Source organism: Peromyscus leucopus, chromosome 13 (assembly GCF_004664715.2).
Source record: "Peromyscus leucopus breed LL Stock chromosome 13, UCI_PerLeu_2.1, whole genome shotgun sequence".
Taxonomy (NCBI): domain Eukaryota; kingdom Metazoa; phylum Chordata; class Mammalia; order Rodentia; family Cricetidae; genus Peromyscus; species Peromyscus leucopus.
Window position 1 is genome coordinate 52411456 of NC_051074.1, and position 17097 is coordinate 52428552.

The window sequence follows — 17097 nt, forward strand, 5'->3', positions numbered from 1 at the left end:
CTAAGGTAAATTTGAAATACTGGGACTGCAGTGTATCTCAGTGGGATAGAGTTTGCCTAGAGTAGACAAGGACTTATAGAATTTGACCATCATCAGTGTGAGAGAAAGAAAAAAATATTCTCATAACAAGCAAATATATCATTCAAAGTACTTATATACCTACTAATAATTATGTGGATCCCTGGCACATTTTCTCTTTCAATATGCAAAAACACTGCCTAAGTACAGTGTCATCTAGGCCACGCCCTCTATTCCCAAATGCCGAAAGAGCGAATCTGCACAAAGTAAACTCGCAGTAACATGAAGCAGGAACTCGGGACTTCCATATTCTAGTTGCACACTTCACTTAGGCATCTTTTACTTCAAAGATAATTAAAGCCTAGGAGAGGAACAGCAAAGAGGAAAATCAGCAGGGAGAGGAGCAGCAGCAGAAAGGAGTTCAGGAGACGTACTTCCAAAAGCTGCAAGTTGACCAGACTTGCCAATCAGAAAACTACAGCTAGCGGGGTGTGGTGGCTCACTCGGTGTTCACGGCACTAAAAAGGCTGAGACAGGAAGACTGCCCCAAGTCAGAAGCCAGCCTGGGCTACAGAGTGAGGAGTGTCGAGCTAGCTGGGTTACACACACAGCAAGACGCTAACTTGAAAACCAAGCTAAAGAAAGTAGTCCTGGCGGCATCGGACTGGGAAGCAGCAGAAAGAAAGACGCTTGGGATAGGGAAGCCAGCAAGTTTTGTTTTCACTGATCTTTTTACAGAGGGCTGGACGGGGGAGGGATATTTAGAAGGGAATTAAGAAGAGCAAAAAGATACCCAGAGAAACCAAAATAGCTAGGTAGCAGAAAGAAACTTTAAAATCCTAACAGTCCAGTCCTTGCTTCAATAGCATGCAGTCTGCCCTGCATCTCCCCATCATGAGGTAACAGCCATCCGGCAGGAGATGGCTGAGCACAGGCAAGCCTCTTCTTTCATCACCCTCCAAGAGTCACAAAATAACGGCACACAACAGGATGCAAAGAGATGTTTGCGGGCTGGGTACTTCTTCAGTTCTCCCTTCTAGACCTCACCTATCCTTACTCTGCCTACCCTCCTGACCACTCCAGCCACGCACATTGGAACAAACTGTAAAAAGTTAAACTCTTCTTGTCAAGCACTATATTAACAACAAAATCAAGAGTATATACAAGTGTGGTTAAGGCAATACATCCTAAAGTTTTTCTGTCCAAGTCTCAAAACAAATTCATATTTTCTAGAAATCATTAAATCCACACAGCTTACATGACAAACAAGTGATAACTAAAATGTGAAATAACTGAGATTTTGAAAATACACTGGTCATATTTTCTTCTCTGATCACTTTTCTTATTTAAAACAAAAGTCAAATTATTACCTAATGAATTTCTTTTCATACTACACGGCACTCATTTCATAAAGATTAAATTCATACATTCTTTTTAATATACTTTATACTATAATTATATCAAGCAAATTCAAAATAAAATTATTTTATAATACTAATAAAATACCTGCTTAATTTAAAAATGAGTAAGATCCTTTTTGTCAGGGCTGAAGAGATGGCTCAGCAGTTAAAAGCACTGGCTGAGCCAGTTAGTAGTGGCTCATGCCTTTAATCCCAGCACTCGGAAGGCAGAGGCAGGCAGATCTCTGTGAGATCGAGACCAGCCTGGTCTACAGAGTGAGTTCCAGAACAGGCACCAAAGCTACACAGAGAAACCTTGTCTCAAAAAAAACAAAAAACAAAAAACAAAAAACAAAACAAAAAAAAAAGCACTGGCTGCTCTTCCTGGGGACCGAGTTTGATTCCCAGCACCTACATAGTAGGTGATTCACAGCCTCTGTAACTCCAATTCCAGGGTATCTATAAACTCTCTCCTTTAGCCTCAGCAGGCACCAGGCACACACATGGTACACAGACATACATGCAAGCAAAAAAACCTATACACATAAAATAATAAGTAATTTTTAAAATCCTGTCATTTATTAACAGCTTATTTCTAATTCCACAGAAGATATTCATGAATTATATGTATTCTTATCCATCTCACAGATCAAAAAAGAAATGTTTTTAAAACAAGTCTATCTTTTATTTAATCACTTGGGAGGGGTGGTGGAAGGTAAATTCAGGAACAGCCTCAGCTCTACAAGTTAAAGCCAGCCAAGTTACAGGAGACCTTGTCTCAAGCAGATAAAGTCTGTCATACTCAGTCTTCTTCATTGCTTTTGAGAAGGGCTAAAGACTAAATTCATTCACACCCAGGTTTTAGGGACAAACATGGTATATGTCTATAATCTCAGAATTTGAAAGACCGAGGGAAGCTGTATGCCAGCCTGTGCTACATCATGCATGAGACCTCGTCACAAAAACTAGAAAATTTAACAGGAAAGGGAACACAGTTTTGTAGTATGTATTAAGTCCCTATGTGTGTTACAAAAGATATAATGAATGAATCTCTGGATATTCAGCCCCTGTGTTTTTCCAACAAGCATCAATGAAATTAGAATCCAGTTCTTATTCTGTGCATAGAAAGGTAATAGATATAACTGATTCACCTTGAGGGGAGCGCCATAGAATATTAGTTGATAACTAAAACCAAACCAACGTTCTCTAATATAGGTTGGCATTAATCCTTTTATATTTCATCAACAATAATCATAGAAACGTATGAAAATTAAAACCACTTAGGGACCATCAAAATGGCTCAGTGTGTAACCCTGGTAACCTAAATTCCATCCCTAGAAACTCCATAAAAAGCCAGATGTGGTGGCTCTCATCTGTAATTCCAGCACTCTACTACAACAAGAGACAGACACAAGAGAACTAGCAGGAGGCTCACACACAGCACAAAAACACCATCAGAAATAACAAGAGATTCGTCCTCAAAACACAGGGTGGACGGAGAGAACCAAACCCTGAAAAGATGCTCTCTGGTCTCTGCTTGTGCATCCACACTCACAAGCATAAACACACAAAATAAATAATCAAGTATTTAAAGAAAAAAGCCACTTTTATATAATTATATGTAAGTCTGACAATGCCACAGTGAAGGTCATTGCTTTGTATGGAACTAAATTAGAAGTCATTTTTAAAAAACACAGGCACTTCTTTCAACTAACAAGTTTTGGTTTGGTGAGAAGCAGGAAGAAAGTAAAATGCCCAAAATAAAATACAAGGCTGAGAACACAGCCCGAAAGAGTGCTTCCCTGTCACACTCAAGAGCCTGGCTTGATCCCCAGCACCACAAAAATAACAAATAAACAAATAAAGATACAAATTAAACTAACATGTAATGTTGAGTGAGCAAAGCCTTTGTCACTAAATAATTTATTATGTATACAGTGTTCTGCCTGCAGGCCAGAAGAGGTCACCAGATCTCATTATAGATGGTTGTCAGCCACCATGTGGTTGCTGGGAATTGAACTCGGGACCTTTGGAAGAGCAGCCAGTGCTCTTAACCGCTGAGCCATCTCTCCAGCCCCTGGTTTTTTGATTTGGTTTTGTTTTGTTTTATTGTTTTGGTTTTTTTGAGACAGGGTTTCTCTTCATAGCCCTGGCTGTCCCAGAACTCAGAGATCTGCCTGCCTCTCTGCCTCCTGAGTGCCAGGATTAAAGGCGTGCACCCCACTTGACTGGCTGAATTCTGTACTGTGTCTACACTTATCAGCTAGGAGAAGACAATTCACAAAACTGATACTCAACAGCAAAGCTGCATGAGTAGATGCCAAAGTAAGTGGCATGGCCAGTAATAAAATTAACTCATTTACTCCATCTTCACTTAGTGCCTAGGACTTACCCATCAGAAACCAATATTCAAACTCTTCTCTTAAATGTTTAAAAAACAAAAACAAATTGGCCTTCAGCTAGTGTTGTGTCTCAGTGGCAGAGGGCTCCTGATCTCCACAACCAAAAGTAAAGAAAACTATTGGCCTTTAAAGTAGGAAAGGGGTAGCCCTGTGAAGGAGACATCTCACACTGCACAAACACCAACACTCACATCACAGGAGATACTCCGGGATGTAGAACCAAAGCCTGTAGACTGTCAGCAAAAGCCCTTCACACGGTAAGAAAACACCCTCCCTCGGCTACCTTCCCAATTCTCTGAGGGGGACTGGAGTCTGAATTCTTCATTCCTCTGTGGCTATACCATACATCCACACACTATACATAGCCTCGGAATATGCATATTTCATACACCTTGTCTTTTCACATGGAGCTATGATTTGATAGGCCAATGGACGTTACAGAACAGTCTGGAAATGTGCAGTGGGGATGGGCTTGCCCTCTTGCCTTTCTGTCACCGCCCTGACACATGCTCCTCCAGATTTGGGCCCACGAGACACAGGTAAAATGGAATAAATGATTGTTACATGGTATGAAGACCGTGTGGCTGCAAATTATCTTGTAACAGAAAATCACCATACTTGGAATCAATTAGCACTGATGATATAAACCACTTGTTCTCAAACGAAAACTTTAAAACTCTTTGGGGTTAAAAAAAACTCCCTCCCCTACAAAAAGTATGTTGTATAATTCAGTATAATTAGACTACAGAGAAAAAAAAATACCCATTTTATCAAGAACCTCAGGCAACTAACTAACTGTTGTAGTGTCCAAACTGGGAAACACAAATGAAGATAACTAAAATTGCAGTTACTTGACAAAATTCACTAACCACTCAGTAACGCGAGAGACGATTCTCTCACTTTAGACAATTATATCTGAAGAGATGTAAAATCCGAAATATGGAAAGAAAATTATTTCAATTGTATTACAAAGCTGACCCTTAAGCAAGCCTGAATTGCCTAATTAAAGCTAGCAGCACATTTAATTTTTATTAAAATAATTTATTTACTCTGATTAATTCTTGGACTCCTTAATTCTAAGAATAGTTGGTATGTACAAAATTGGAATTTTTTTTTTTTTTTTAGAAAATTATCTAGTAAGCCAGACTTGGTGGCTCCAATCTGTAATCCCTGCACTTGGGAAGCTGAGGCAGGAGAGTATCAGTGTGGACAAAAGCTTGAATCCAACCTAGACCTCACAGAGTTGCAGGACACACTGCCACAAACACCGCCACCAACAAAGATGACAAAGATTCCAAAGAATGACACAGATCTTAGTCTGCACTATTTTTTTCCCACTCAAGTGCACTAATCGCACCTACCAGTCACATCAACTCATCCATAGACACCACATCTACCCAGACACTCCCTAGTCCCTTGATACCTGATGGAGCCGCACTACTAGTCAATCACTATCTGGCAAAGCTGTTGGCTTTTGGTTGGTTGATTGGTTTTTTGCTATGCTTTGTTTCTTTGTTTTGTTTTTGTTTTTGTTTTTCTGTGACAGGGTTTCTCTATGTAGCCCTGGTTAGATAGAACTCAATAGGTAGACCAGCCCATCTTGAACTCACAGAGATCCACCTGTTAGACAAAGTTTTTACACGTTCAGAACCATGGCAGTGCATGACCAGTACCTGAACCGTCATTTTCCAATCACAGGGAAAAGAAGTTGTTGCTGGCTCTACTGCTGTTAGCACTGAGGAGGTGGGAAAGGATGCAGGCTATAATCCTCAAGTTACTGTGATGAGTTACTTAAAATTCTGTACTTAATTCTCTCTTTCTCTCTCTCTCTCTCTCTCTCTCTCTCTCTCTCTCTCTCTCTCTCTGTAAGAGAGGAATAATAATAAAAACCTAGGATACAGAATTGTCAGGAGGATCAGAGAAGAAAATATATGTAAAGCTCTTTTAATAGTTGCTGGTGCACAGCAAGTACTCTGTAAACACCAGCTTTTACAGCTCTGAAATCCAGCTTCAAAAATTCCATCATCTGGGACTATAACATGGAAAAGAAAAAAAGAGAGAGATTAAAAAAAATCCCTTTTATACAAGGATTCTTTAAATATGACCCTTTTTAAAAGAGGACAAAATTCATTTACCACCAAATAGAAATTATTTTGAAATCAATGTTATTTTTCTCTGATTTTATCAGTTCTGGTCACAGAATGATGAGCACAACACTATGAGAATTTGCATTCTAAAAAGGTCAAATAATTTAAAAAAAAAACAAAATGTTCTTATATTTTTGCTTGCAGAATGGCTGCTTACGTGTCAAGGCCATTTTTACTCTTTTCATATTTTACAGGAACCACATGACTTGTGGCTAGAGATTTAAACAGCTAACAAAGAAATTTAGAGAAAAACTGTTCAGTTTTGCTTCAAAAAGAACTGAAATGATCAAAAATATTAAAGCATCAAGTTTTAAGGTGTAATCAAGTCAGATCTTCCAATGATTTTTAACACTACATAGACTTACTATTTAAAAATACTAGATATAATGAGCTGGAGAGATGGCTCAGTCATTAAAAGCTAAGCTCACAATCAAAAATATAAAATACTAAATATTAATCTACAATAGACAAGAGTAACAGGAAATGTGAAGGAAACTTCACATTTGCTTTCAGTATTTCCCCAGGACAGAGCTTTAAAATGAAAATTAAACAAGTAACTTGTGTGTCTATTACAACAATGAACATTTTATTGAATGTGAAAATTACTTTTAAAAAATAGGAAAACTATTACTCTGTCTACTCATTTTTAAGTGCATACTTCATGTGACTAATTTAAGAATTCATTCCTGAATTTTTCTAAAAGCAAAGCACGAAAACTGTTGCCTGAAAATAACTGCAATGTGAAAAACGAGTTTTTTTCTCAAGGCGACTGACAATTACAAGGGAAATGGCCAGAGGAAAGGGGAGTACGGTTTCCTTTCACACGTTAGTAATGTCAAAGAACTTTCAGGAGTCAAATCTCCTAGAAGTCTGATGCGAGGTCAAAGTTGTCTCAATGACAGGAAAGCCAACAGACGCCAGATGACTAATAGTAAAGTTATCAAAACACTTGTGTGCCCAGCAGTAATTCCGAAAGCATACAAAGTACAAATGTCCAGGAAGAAAAGACAGAGAATACTTAAGATTCTTGGGAGCAAAACAGTATTAATGACGACAGCAACAAACAGTATTATACAATGTATCAAGATTCTCACACTCTGGCTTCCCCAACATGCATTCTATTCATCAGGTAACATTTTTAAATAACGAAAAGTAACGTGGATTCCCAAAGAGTGATCTAAACGTAAAAATAAGGTTCAATCAAGTGCGTGTTTAGTTCTTTTCATTGTAAACCAAATCTGCTTCTTTACATTAAAAAAAAAAAAAACAGCTCTGTCTCCAAAATCTTCTAATAGACACAGTTCACTAGCGATTAAAATATTATTTTTAATCCTTGCATTACCTCACAGCTAAAAATGTCAAGATACCACACCCAATATGTCTTTCCCCCCCCCTCCCGTGGGGGAGGGGTCAGGGAATAGGGAGTGGGGACGCGAAAACTACAGGAAAACACTGAAGGTGATTTCCCTGGCAGGTTCCTCCACGGGGATCCGAGCGCACACGTTGCGAAGGGCGAGCACAGGCCTCGGCCTCTGCAGGCTCCCTCCCTCGCCACCCGCTGGGGTAGGAGCCCGGACGCGGCACCCAGGGCTACTCACCAGCCGTAGTGCTGACCAGCAGGGCGGCCCACAGGAGCCAGGGCACCCGACAGGGTCTCTGCAGCGAGGAAGTCATCCCTGGGCCAGTCGAGAAGCAGGAGGGCCAAGAAAAGAAATCTGGAAAGTATATTCGGGCGGAGAAATCCGGCCAGGAGGCTGCTCGTCCCTCCGTCTGATTTATCCTGCCCGGATTACAATGCAGTTTGAAAGGACAAATGGCAGATGCGAGGACCTAGATGGAGAGCTCTCATTCCACTGCAGGATTTCCCTTCATCTCGCTCCCTCGTGGCTGGGGGGCTCCATTCGCCTCGGACGGGGTGCCTCGGCTCCCCCAACTGAAGGCATGTCCGTGGGGACGAAGCAGGGAGAGCCCCAGAAGAAATCCCCGCAATTACTTCCCTCGTAGTTTCACGATATCAAAAAAATATCCAGATCGGGGAGAAAACATATCCAGGGTGCCGGGGGGTGGGGGGTGGCGGTAGGCATGGAGGGCGGGGGGACTCGATGGGGGGCCACGGAGGCTTCAGAACAAGTTCCCCACCGCCGGAAGGGCGAAGCGGGGCAGGAGGCAGCGGCGCCCGGCCGCCCGAGTCGCATCGCTCGGGACTGGCGGAGGACAGAAGCCGGGGTTCCGGGGAAAAGTTTCGCTTCGTCGTCGCGGCCGCCCTCCCTCGGATCTCCACGGCCCCAAATCCTCACCGCCGACCGGGGTCGGAAAGAGGTGCGCCCGCCTCCATGGGCGAGCCCACCAGCTTCCTGGCGACGATCGCGCTCCGAGGGTCGCGCAGGCCCGGGCCTCCGGGAGCGCGGGGGAAGGAGGAGGGAGGAAGGGAGGGGAGGGTCGCGGCGGCCCCGGCTCGCCCCCGGCTCGCCCCGGCGCGCGCGGCGCACGCGGGGTGGTGCGGGGCTGGCCCCGGAGCCTCGCCCTCGGCTATCCCCGCCGCTCGCACTCGCCTGGAGTCAGTTCCACCGTGGAAGCGCGGTCTCCTTCCCCGTCGATGGCTCGGGAGGCAGCGAACCCCCCCTCAACCCAAGCCGGAGGAAGAAGAAGAAGAAGCCGCCGCCGCTGCTGCCGCCGCTGCTGCCGCCGCCGCTGCTGCCGCCGCCGCCACCGCCGCCTCGTTCTCCGCAGCTCTGGGCTCCGGGCGGAGCTCGGGCGTCGCGGGGCCGAGGGCGGGGGGCGGCGGGAAGCAGACGGACGTAGGTGGCCGAGGAAGGGGGTGGGCAGCCGGGCTTGCGAAAGCCCCCCCTGCGCCCCTCCGTAGGGTGTGTGTGTGTGTTGGAGTGGGGGGGTGGGGGAGAGGCCCCTCCAGCAGCTCCGAGCAGACCAGACACAAAGGGGGGAGTCGCCGCAGCTGCCAGTCTGAGGCGCTCCCGGTCACCGGAGTCGCCCCGCCTCCGCCTCCTCCTCCTCCTCCCCGTCTCCGGCTCGCTCGCTCGCTCGGCCCGACCCCTGTCTGTCTGTCTCGGGCCTGTGGTGCAGCGCGGGCGGCGGGCGGCGGGCGGGCGGGCGGCGGCGGCTACAGAGAGGCGCACTGCGCCTGCGCGCCCGCGGCCCCGCCCGGCCCCGCCCCTCGCTCCCAGGCTCGCCCGGAGAGCCAGGCCCAGGCTCGGCGTCTGCTTCTCGCCGGCTCCGGCGGCCCCGGGTAGGGTGGGGCCGGTGGGACGGACGGATGGACGGATGGACGGACGGCGTGGGGCGGGCAGCCTAGGGTCCCCCTGCTCGCACGCGCGGGCCTTCCGCACGTGGATGGCGCGGCGATCCTCCGCGCCAGCGTGGAGGAGCGGGCGGCCCCCATCGTTTTTGGCTTTCGCGTTGGCCCACCGCTGCCAACCTGGGATCGGGGTTTTTTTTAAAAGCCTCGAGGACGGCCCCCGCCGCTCTTGTGCGTTCGCAGCGGCGGGCGCTGCCTCCTCCGAGGTTTCCCTGAGAACCCCCGGCCCCAGCCGCCTTTCCCGGGAAGCCGACCTGGGTCGTCGGGTTCCCCTCCCCTGGCGGCGCGCAAACAAAAGCCTCAGCCTCAGGCGTCCAGACCGCGACCGGGTCGGCGAAACTCGGGTGTGCGCGCTCGCCCGGGTCGGCCTTGCCCCGAGCGGCCGTCCCCGCGGCCTCCTTCGATGGCAAAGGCTGCTGGCTGGCCGAGCGACGGCGAGGATGGGAAAACCGGCGAGGAAACTGAAAACCTCCTGCGCCGCCGCCCGCACCTCTCCCCGGGAGGGCCATGGTCACAAAGGCTGCAGGGGCTTTGCAGGGCTTTGCAGGGCCGGTGCGAGGAAAACTGCAGAGTTGCTGGCTCCGGGGATGGAGTGGGATCCTGTCTCCCCCACTCAACCAATGCAGAAGGGCTCGCCGGCACCGCAGTTTCCTAGGACCGCTTTAATTTTTAATTTTTTTTTCTTCTTTTTTATTAACCTCAATTTGGTTGGACTCAGGCAGCCAGGATCGGGGAGGGCACTATGACTCTCCCCTGCGGGGTCGGCCGACTTGGGTGGGATTTCGCTAGGGGAGAGGGGAGAAGGTGACGTGCTTGGCGCCATGATCGGAAGTCTGGGTTTAATTCTTTAACTGCGAGGTGGAAAAATTGCGTGGGAGGGCGATCCTAAGAGATGAAGTCTAGCCCTCCCTTCTCCCGGTAGGCAGAAATGTGGTTCTCCAGGCTGGTTTTGCCGGTCTTTCCTTGTGGCTAAAGGCTGTTCCAGGATACAGTCATAAATACACTCTCAAGTCTTACTGTTCCCTTGCTTATCCAAGTCTTTTATCTCTTTATCTGAACGTGATGTTAATAAATCACATTCCTTAAACTGGTTTCTGTTATCATAGTAAATATCTGCTATAATTAAGAGTTGTGGTAATACCTGCCCAGGGCTCTTTTTTTAGCTGAAATATTTTTATACTGTTTATCCTTCAAGCAGAGAGGATTTTTTTTTCTATATAATAAAATCCCTTTTGAAAAATAAGGAGCATATTCATTGACTCTTTAGCTTTACAACCTTCTTTTGCTTTGCCTGAAAGACCTAAAATAAGGAACTGGCATTGTTTTAACATTTTGCTTTCAAGACATGAGATCTAGTTCTTCAGAGAAACGACAGATGTTGGAGATGCAGGAAGTTTATTAGCTGTTGAAATACAATTTTTCTTCCTCGAATTGAGGTCAAGTACTTTATTATTCAATTATTATTTGCATAAAATTTTCCTAAGAAATATTAAGTGCCCTTGTACATGTTATAAATGTGTAATAAATTATGTAGGAAAGAAGTCTTAGGGAATTCCTGTGGAAAAAGTTCATGCCACTGACTTGGCGGGAATAATTCATCAGTAGACCTCAATATGCAGCCCTTGTTCCTTTTCTGTTGGCCTTACAGTCAGTATCTGAGTCGAGAGGTGACTATTCACAGTGAGAAGGGACATGGAGAAGAATTAAAACTTAGCCATGACTTAATCTACTACAGAAGACCGGCAATACAAGTCTAACGGGTAAGAACAGAACTGATCGGTCAGTAAGGTCTGGTATCTCATGATCAGGATGGGCGAGGTGTAGCTAGAGTTTTCCTGATCCTGCCTGGCCCACGGTCAGCCAGTCCCGCAGCTGCTCAGACCCAACCAAGTAAATATTACTTATAAACTGTATGGCTGTGGCAGGCTTCTTGCTAAATCTTCTATCTTAAATCAACCCATTTCTAGTAATCTATAAGTTGCCACATGGCTCATGGCTTACCCCGTATCTTAACATCTGCTTCATATCTTAACATCTGCTTCTCATCGTGGCAGCTCTGCCTCAGCCTTCCACTTCCCAGAATTCTCCTCCTCCTTGTCCCGCCTACACTGTCCTTCCTGCCTGGCTACTGGCCAATCAGCGTTTTATTTATCAATCATAGCAACATATATTTACAGCCCACAGGACATCCCACAGCAGCGAGGTTATAATAACATCCCACAGATCTTGTTAGCTTATCGAGACAAATATGTACTTACCCTGTTTTGTGTTTGGTAGACGCCTTAGTGGACCTGTCATGAGTGGGGTTTGTATGCCACTTAAGAACATCTCTGTGGAACCAAGGACGGCAGGACTAGAGTATGGCCGGACTGAGCTGTAACATAGTTACAAATGAAGCTTCAGGACTGAGCTGTAACATAGTTACAAATGAAGCTTCAGGACTGAGCTGTAACAAAGTTGCAAATGAAGCTTCAGCCAATCTGCAGGGACTCTGGAATTGGGGGGGGGAGGGTGGCTTTTCAGTGTTGTCCTAAAATGTGGCTGGACACCAATTCTCTATCAACCAGTTATTGTATAGAGGCCACACGGAGGGATGGAAGGTGACCTTAAGTAAAGAACAACCAACCCTCAAGGAAGGATCCACCTGAGAACTGTCAGTTACCAGGGCTTCTTCCAGTGTTTGGCAAAAGAGTGTGTCATGTGATCTACGGAACTCAGCATAGAGTACTTTTCAGGGACTACTCATTGCAGTCACGGAGGTCCCTGGATTGCTGGATGCTTCCCTAAGATGTAGGCTTTCAATATTGCCAGAGTAGGGGTCATAAAACTGCTAGGTGTTCAACGTCTTGCTCTGGCTGTTTAAAAAAAAAAAAATTAAAAAATCTTGCACCAGAAGCAATGCGCATTCACATGTTATTGGCCAGTGAAGTCCCGGGGCCAAGTCTAACATCAAAAGAATTGGAATTTAGAATCCTACTACATTACTAGAAGAAGACCCTGAGTACTATGAAAAGCTTTAGCGTCATCCTCACATCCAAGGGCTAATCCCCAGTACTCCACTTACTAAAAGCCCAACAAGTAAGAATGCATCCTAATATACAGGGATGACTTGGAGGTAAGGAACCCAGGAATGAGGGGAAACAACGTAGAAATCCAGTAGCCAGACCAACACCATCTGAAAAACGGATTGTATATTATGTTCCTTCATGGAGTCTGTCTTTCCTTTGAACTAGAGAACCGAGAACAAAGCAAGACCCCAGGGTCAGGAGGGGACATTAGTTTTGAGGTTTTAATTGAGATGGTCTCCATATACTGGCCCGGCTGCTTTGAACCTGCCACTGCATCTTCAATGCTGTGATTACAGGTACAAGCCAACTGACCTGGCTTAAACAGATTATTAGGACTAGAACTTCAGTAAAGTCCATGAAGAGTTCATGTTTTACCAGTGAAGACGCATAGGATTTGCCTGAGCTCAGAAATACTGAATTCTAAGAATCAACCTTATGATCATTTTTTTTTTTTTTTTTTTGAAAACTTAACTCTAGCAGAAAAACAAGGCAAATATCGCATGGTTGGCACGGAGATAGCTATCCAGAATAACAGAATGTCAGGATAACAGAAAATATAGATGCTAGAGAGATGGCTCAGGAGGACCAGAGTCTACATCTCAGCCTCCATGTCGGGTGTCTCCAAACTTCTGAAACTGCAGTGCCAAGAGATCAAACTCCCTCTTCTAACCTCCAAGGGGACATGCTCACACATGTGCACATATCTTCACACAGATACATGCACACAAATCTTCAAATTAAAAAAAAGTTGCTTAGGAATTTTAGGATTTAAAGCTGGATGGTGGTGGCACACAGCTTTAATTCCAGCACTGGGGAGAGCAGAGGCAGGTGGATCTCTCTGAGTTCGAGGCCAGCCTGGTCTATAGAGGAGATCCAGGACAGGCACAAAGCTACACAGAGAAACTGTCTCGAAAAACCAAAAGTAAATAAATAGATACATACATAGATAGATAGACAGACAGACAGATGATAGATAGATAGATAGATAGATAGATAGATAGATAGATAGATAGATAGATAAAATAGAAAGTGTATTCTTGTTGGGGTCAGGGAAAGTTCCAGGACTCTAACTGGGACTGCACACCAAGCACCTTGACCACTGAGCATCTCACTGGCCCCATATTTTCCACAATTTACTTCATGTACCCCGGAATTCTCTGCTGACATAAGAGCTCTTCCTTCCTGATGCCAGAAACTGGCTCTGTTGCTCAAAAAGTAGATGCATGTCCTCTTGTTTCTTTTCTTTCCTCCTTTCTTTCTTTCTTTTTCCTTTTCCTTTTGTCCTTTTTCCTCCTCCTCCTCCTCCTCCTCTTCCTCCTCCTCCTCTTCTCCTTCTTTTTTGTGACAGGGTTTCTCTGTGTACCTCAGGTTGTCCCAGAACTTGCTCTGTAGACCAGGCTGGCCTCGAACTTGGAGATCTGCCTTCCTCAGCCTTTTGAGCTCTGGGACTCTTGGTGTGTGCCACCACCATCCCATTGTTAAATCTTTTACTGAGGCTTGTAGTTAAAAGACAAAACACACAAATAAAACAAGATGAAGGAAAGCTTAAACCAGAATATTACTCTCTGAAGTCCTTTATCACAGATATGTCTGCTCAGTAGACCTTTGAAAGTATTATTGCTTAGCTTGAGACCACTAGCCATGTTCCTAGAATCTAGTCTCATCATCTATCCATCCACGTCAAACAACAAACATGTTTGATATATATATATTTGCCAACAAATGTGTTTGCTTGTCCTAAGTTCTAGAGATATGGTAAGGAACAAGGAAACATACGTTTTCATACTTTTCTTTATGTTACATATACATACATGTTCTCATCTTCCATGGCCAGGTCACATATTTAGCAGCTCGAAACAACATATATTGGTCATCTCCCAGTTCTGAGTCAGGGGTCTGGGCACAGTTTATTTAGATGGGCTCTCTACACAGGGTCTCACAAAGCTGGAATCGAGACTCCTCACCAGGTAGGCTCCCCTATAAGCATTCTCACAACATGGCTGCTCATTTATTCAAAACCAACAAAGGTAACGTGTTGGTTACCGTTGTCCCAGTCTGCCATAGCCAAGCCCTAGCACCATTGCCATGTTCTATCAGTTGGAGGTAAGCCCCAGGCTCTATACACACTCAGAGGGAGGAAATCACACATTACTCAGGACGTGGATTTGGGGGTCACCATAGGGAATGTTCACTATGTTGTCTTTGAGCAAGAAGAGACAACATGAGAGACACTTGTTCTACCTTAGAAGACTCAACAGGGAGGCTTGTTTGAGGAAGTGTTCCTTGACCTGAGACTTAGATGATGATGTGGAACTAATGGCTCGGCAGAAATCTAGTGAAAAAATCTTTTTGGCTTAAAAACTAGACAAAAAGAGTCAGAAAGTGGTGGCGCACACCTTTAGTCCCAGCACTCGGGAAGCAGAGGCAGGAGGATCTCTGTGAGTTCAAGGCTAGTGTAGTCTGCAGAGTGAATTCTAAGGCAACTCTAGAAACCCTGTCTCAAAAGCAAAAAGACGGCTCAGCAAGTGAAAGCTTCAGCCACACATGTTTGAAGGCTGAACTTGATCCCCAGATTCCATGAAAAGAAGGAACAGGAGAACCAGCTCCACAGAGCTGTCTTCCGACCTCCATGTGCACGCCATGGCATGAGCAAGCAAGCACACACACACACATTTAAACATAAAGTCAGGCAAAAGCAGCACACACTTTTAATCCCAGCACTTTGGAGGTAGAGGCAGAGAGATCTGTGTGTTCAAGGCCAGCCTGGTCTACAGAGCTAGATTCAGGACAGCCAGGGCTACACAGAAAAACCCTGCCTCGGGTAAAAAAGAAAGGAAGGAAGGAAGGAAGGAAGGAAGGAAGGAAGGAAGGAAGGAAGGAAGGAAGGAAAAAAAAAGAAAGAAAGAAAGAAAAGAAAGAAAGGAAGAAAGAAAGAAAGAAAGAAAGAAAAAAAAGAAAGAAAGAAGGAAAGAAAGAAAGAAAGAAAGAAAGAAAGAAAGAAAGAAAGAAAGAAAGATGCACAAGGTCCTCTCTCATTTATCCTTGTACACCAGGCTCTGTACTAGGAAGTTCTGATACAAAGAAAACAGTCAAACTATCTGCTCGACAGAGCTCCATGTTACCAAATAATCCACAGCTCCTCGAGCACGCAGGACCTTGAGCTTTTCATGCGGTTGTTTTGTCTGCCAAGAATATCCGTTACCCCCGATGGTGTCATTAGTTCTCGCCATTCTTCAGTCGAGTCAGACGGTCCTACCTGTGGGAGGATGACTCGGGGACCAGCAAGTTGCTCAGCAGGTAAGATGCTTGTCCTCAAGCCTGGCGATCTGCGTCTGATCGCCTGGACCCCCAGGGTGGAAGGAGAGAACCAACTCCCGAAAGCTGTCCTTTACCCTCCACACAGTGTCAGGCTGCTCAAGTGCCCTTACTCATACACATGGGCATACAAATTAAAAATAAATGCAATGATTAAAAAAATCGATTCCAGCCGGGCGGTGGTGGCACACGCCTTTAAAACCAGCACTCGGGAGGCAGAGCCAGGCTGATCTCTGTGTGTTCGAGGCCAGCCTGGGCTACCAAGTGAGCTCCAGGAAAGGCGCAAAGCTACACAGAGAAACCCTGTCTCGAAAAAAACCAAAAAAAAAAAAAAAAAATTGATTCCACTGACGCCAGATCTCAAAAAGAATAATTATTCCTTTTTGCATGATTTCTTTGGTAAATTTCTTTTTTTATTTTCTTTTTCTTTTTTTTTTTCTTTTTTTCTTTTTTTTTTTTTTTGGTTGTTGGTGTTTGTTTGTTTGTTTTGGAGACAGGGTTTCTCTGTATAGCCCTGATTGTCCTAGAACTCGCTCTGTAGACCAGGCTGGCCTTGAACTCACAGAGATCCGCCTGCCTCTGCCTCCTGAGGGCTGGGATTACAGGCACACACAGGCTCCTTTTGCAAATGTCTAATGTTGCATTGTCACACTGCACTTTGATCACGTGTTTTCATTACTAGATGGTAAAACAATTTAAAATGAGAGACGGTATCTGGGGGTGGGGAGCGCAGGGGTGGAGGGCAGATGCGAAGGCATGGGGACATGAATGAGATCAAGATACATAATGTAAAAGACACATAGAATAAATAAAGAGAAAAAATAAAATGAGACACTGTTGTAACTGTGTCTGATTAATTACTATTCCTAGCAAGCAGCTTAGTAGCTGTCCTTTAAAACACTGTTGAAATAAATTGTTTAAGATGGTCCCTAAGACATGAGTAACAAGATAGACATGGTGGCTGGAGGCCTGTAATCCCAGCCCTCAGGAGGCAAACGTAGGCAGATCTCTGTGAGTTTGAGGTCCAGCCTGGTGTACACAGTGAGTTCCGGACCAGCCAAGGCTACAAAGTGAGACTCTCCCTCTCTCTCCCAAAAAACAAAACAACAGCAAAAAATTAGGGATAAGAACGGTGTAGATGTAACCAACCATCTTATTAAAATAAGAAACACAGAACCAATGTAAAAGAGAAAGCAGAGAGGTCAGAGCTCAGAGCTACAATCTTAGCTCCTGCGGTGCTCCTACCTCCCCAAAAGAGAGCTACTTCCTGTGTGTCTGTATTTAAATAGTCTTTCTGTTCTGCCTTCTCATTGGTTGTAAACCCAAACACATGACTGCCTCGTCACTGCCTGTAAGTACCGCCCTCCAGGTCTTAAAGGCGTATGTCTCCAATGCTGGCTGTATCCCTGAACACACAGAGATCTACCTAGCCCT

At 45.2% G+C, this 17097-nt stretch overlaps 1 protein-coding gene across 1 annotated transcript in view; it reads right to left on the reverse strand.

Moving 5' to 3' along the window:
- The window catches only part of Bmpr2 (bone morphogenetic protein receptor type 2), a 117683-nt gene extending 109799 nt beyond the window's left edge, over positions 1–7884 (reverse strand). The window contains exon 1 of the mRNA XM_028860384.2: positions 7566–7884. Within this exon, the coding sequence (XP_028716217.1) occupies positions 7566–7641 (76 nt within the window). The 5' untranslated portion in view covers positions 7642–7884. The remainder of the gene's footprint in view (positions 1–7565) is intronic.
- Positions 7885–17097: the final 9213 nt, after the last annotated feature.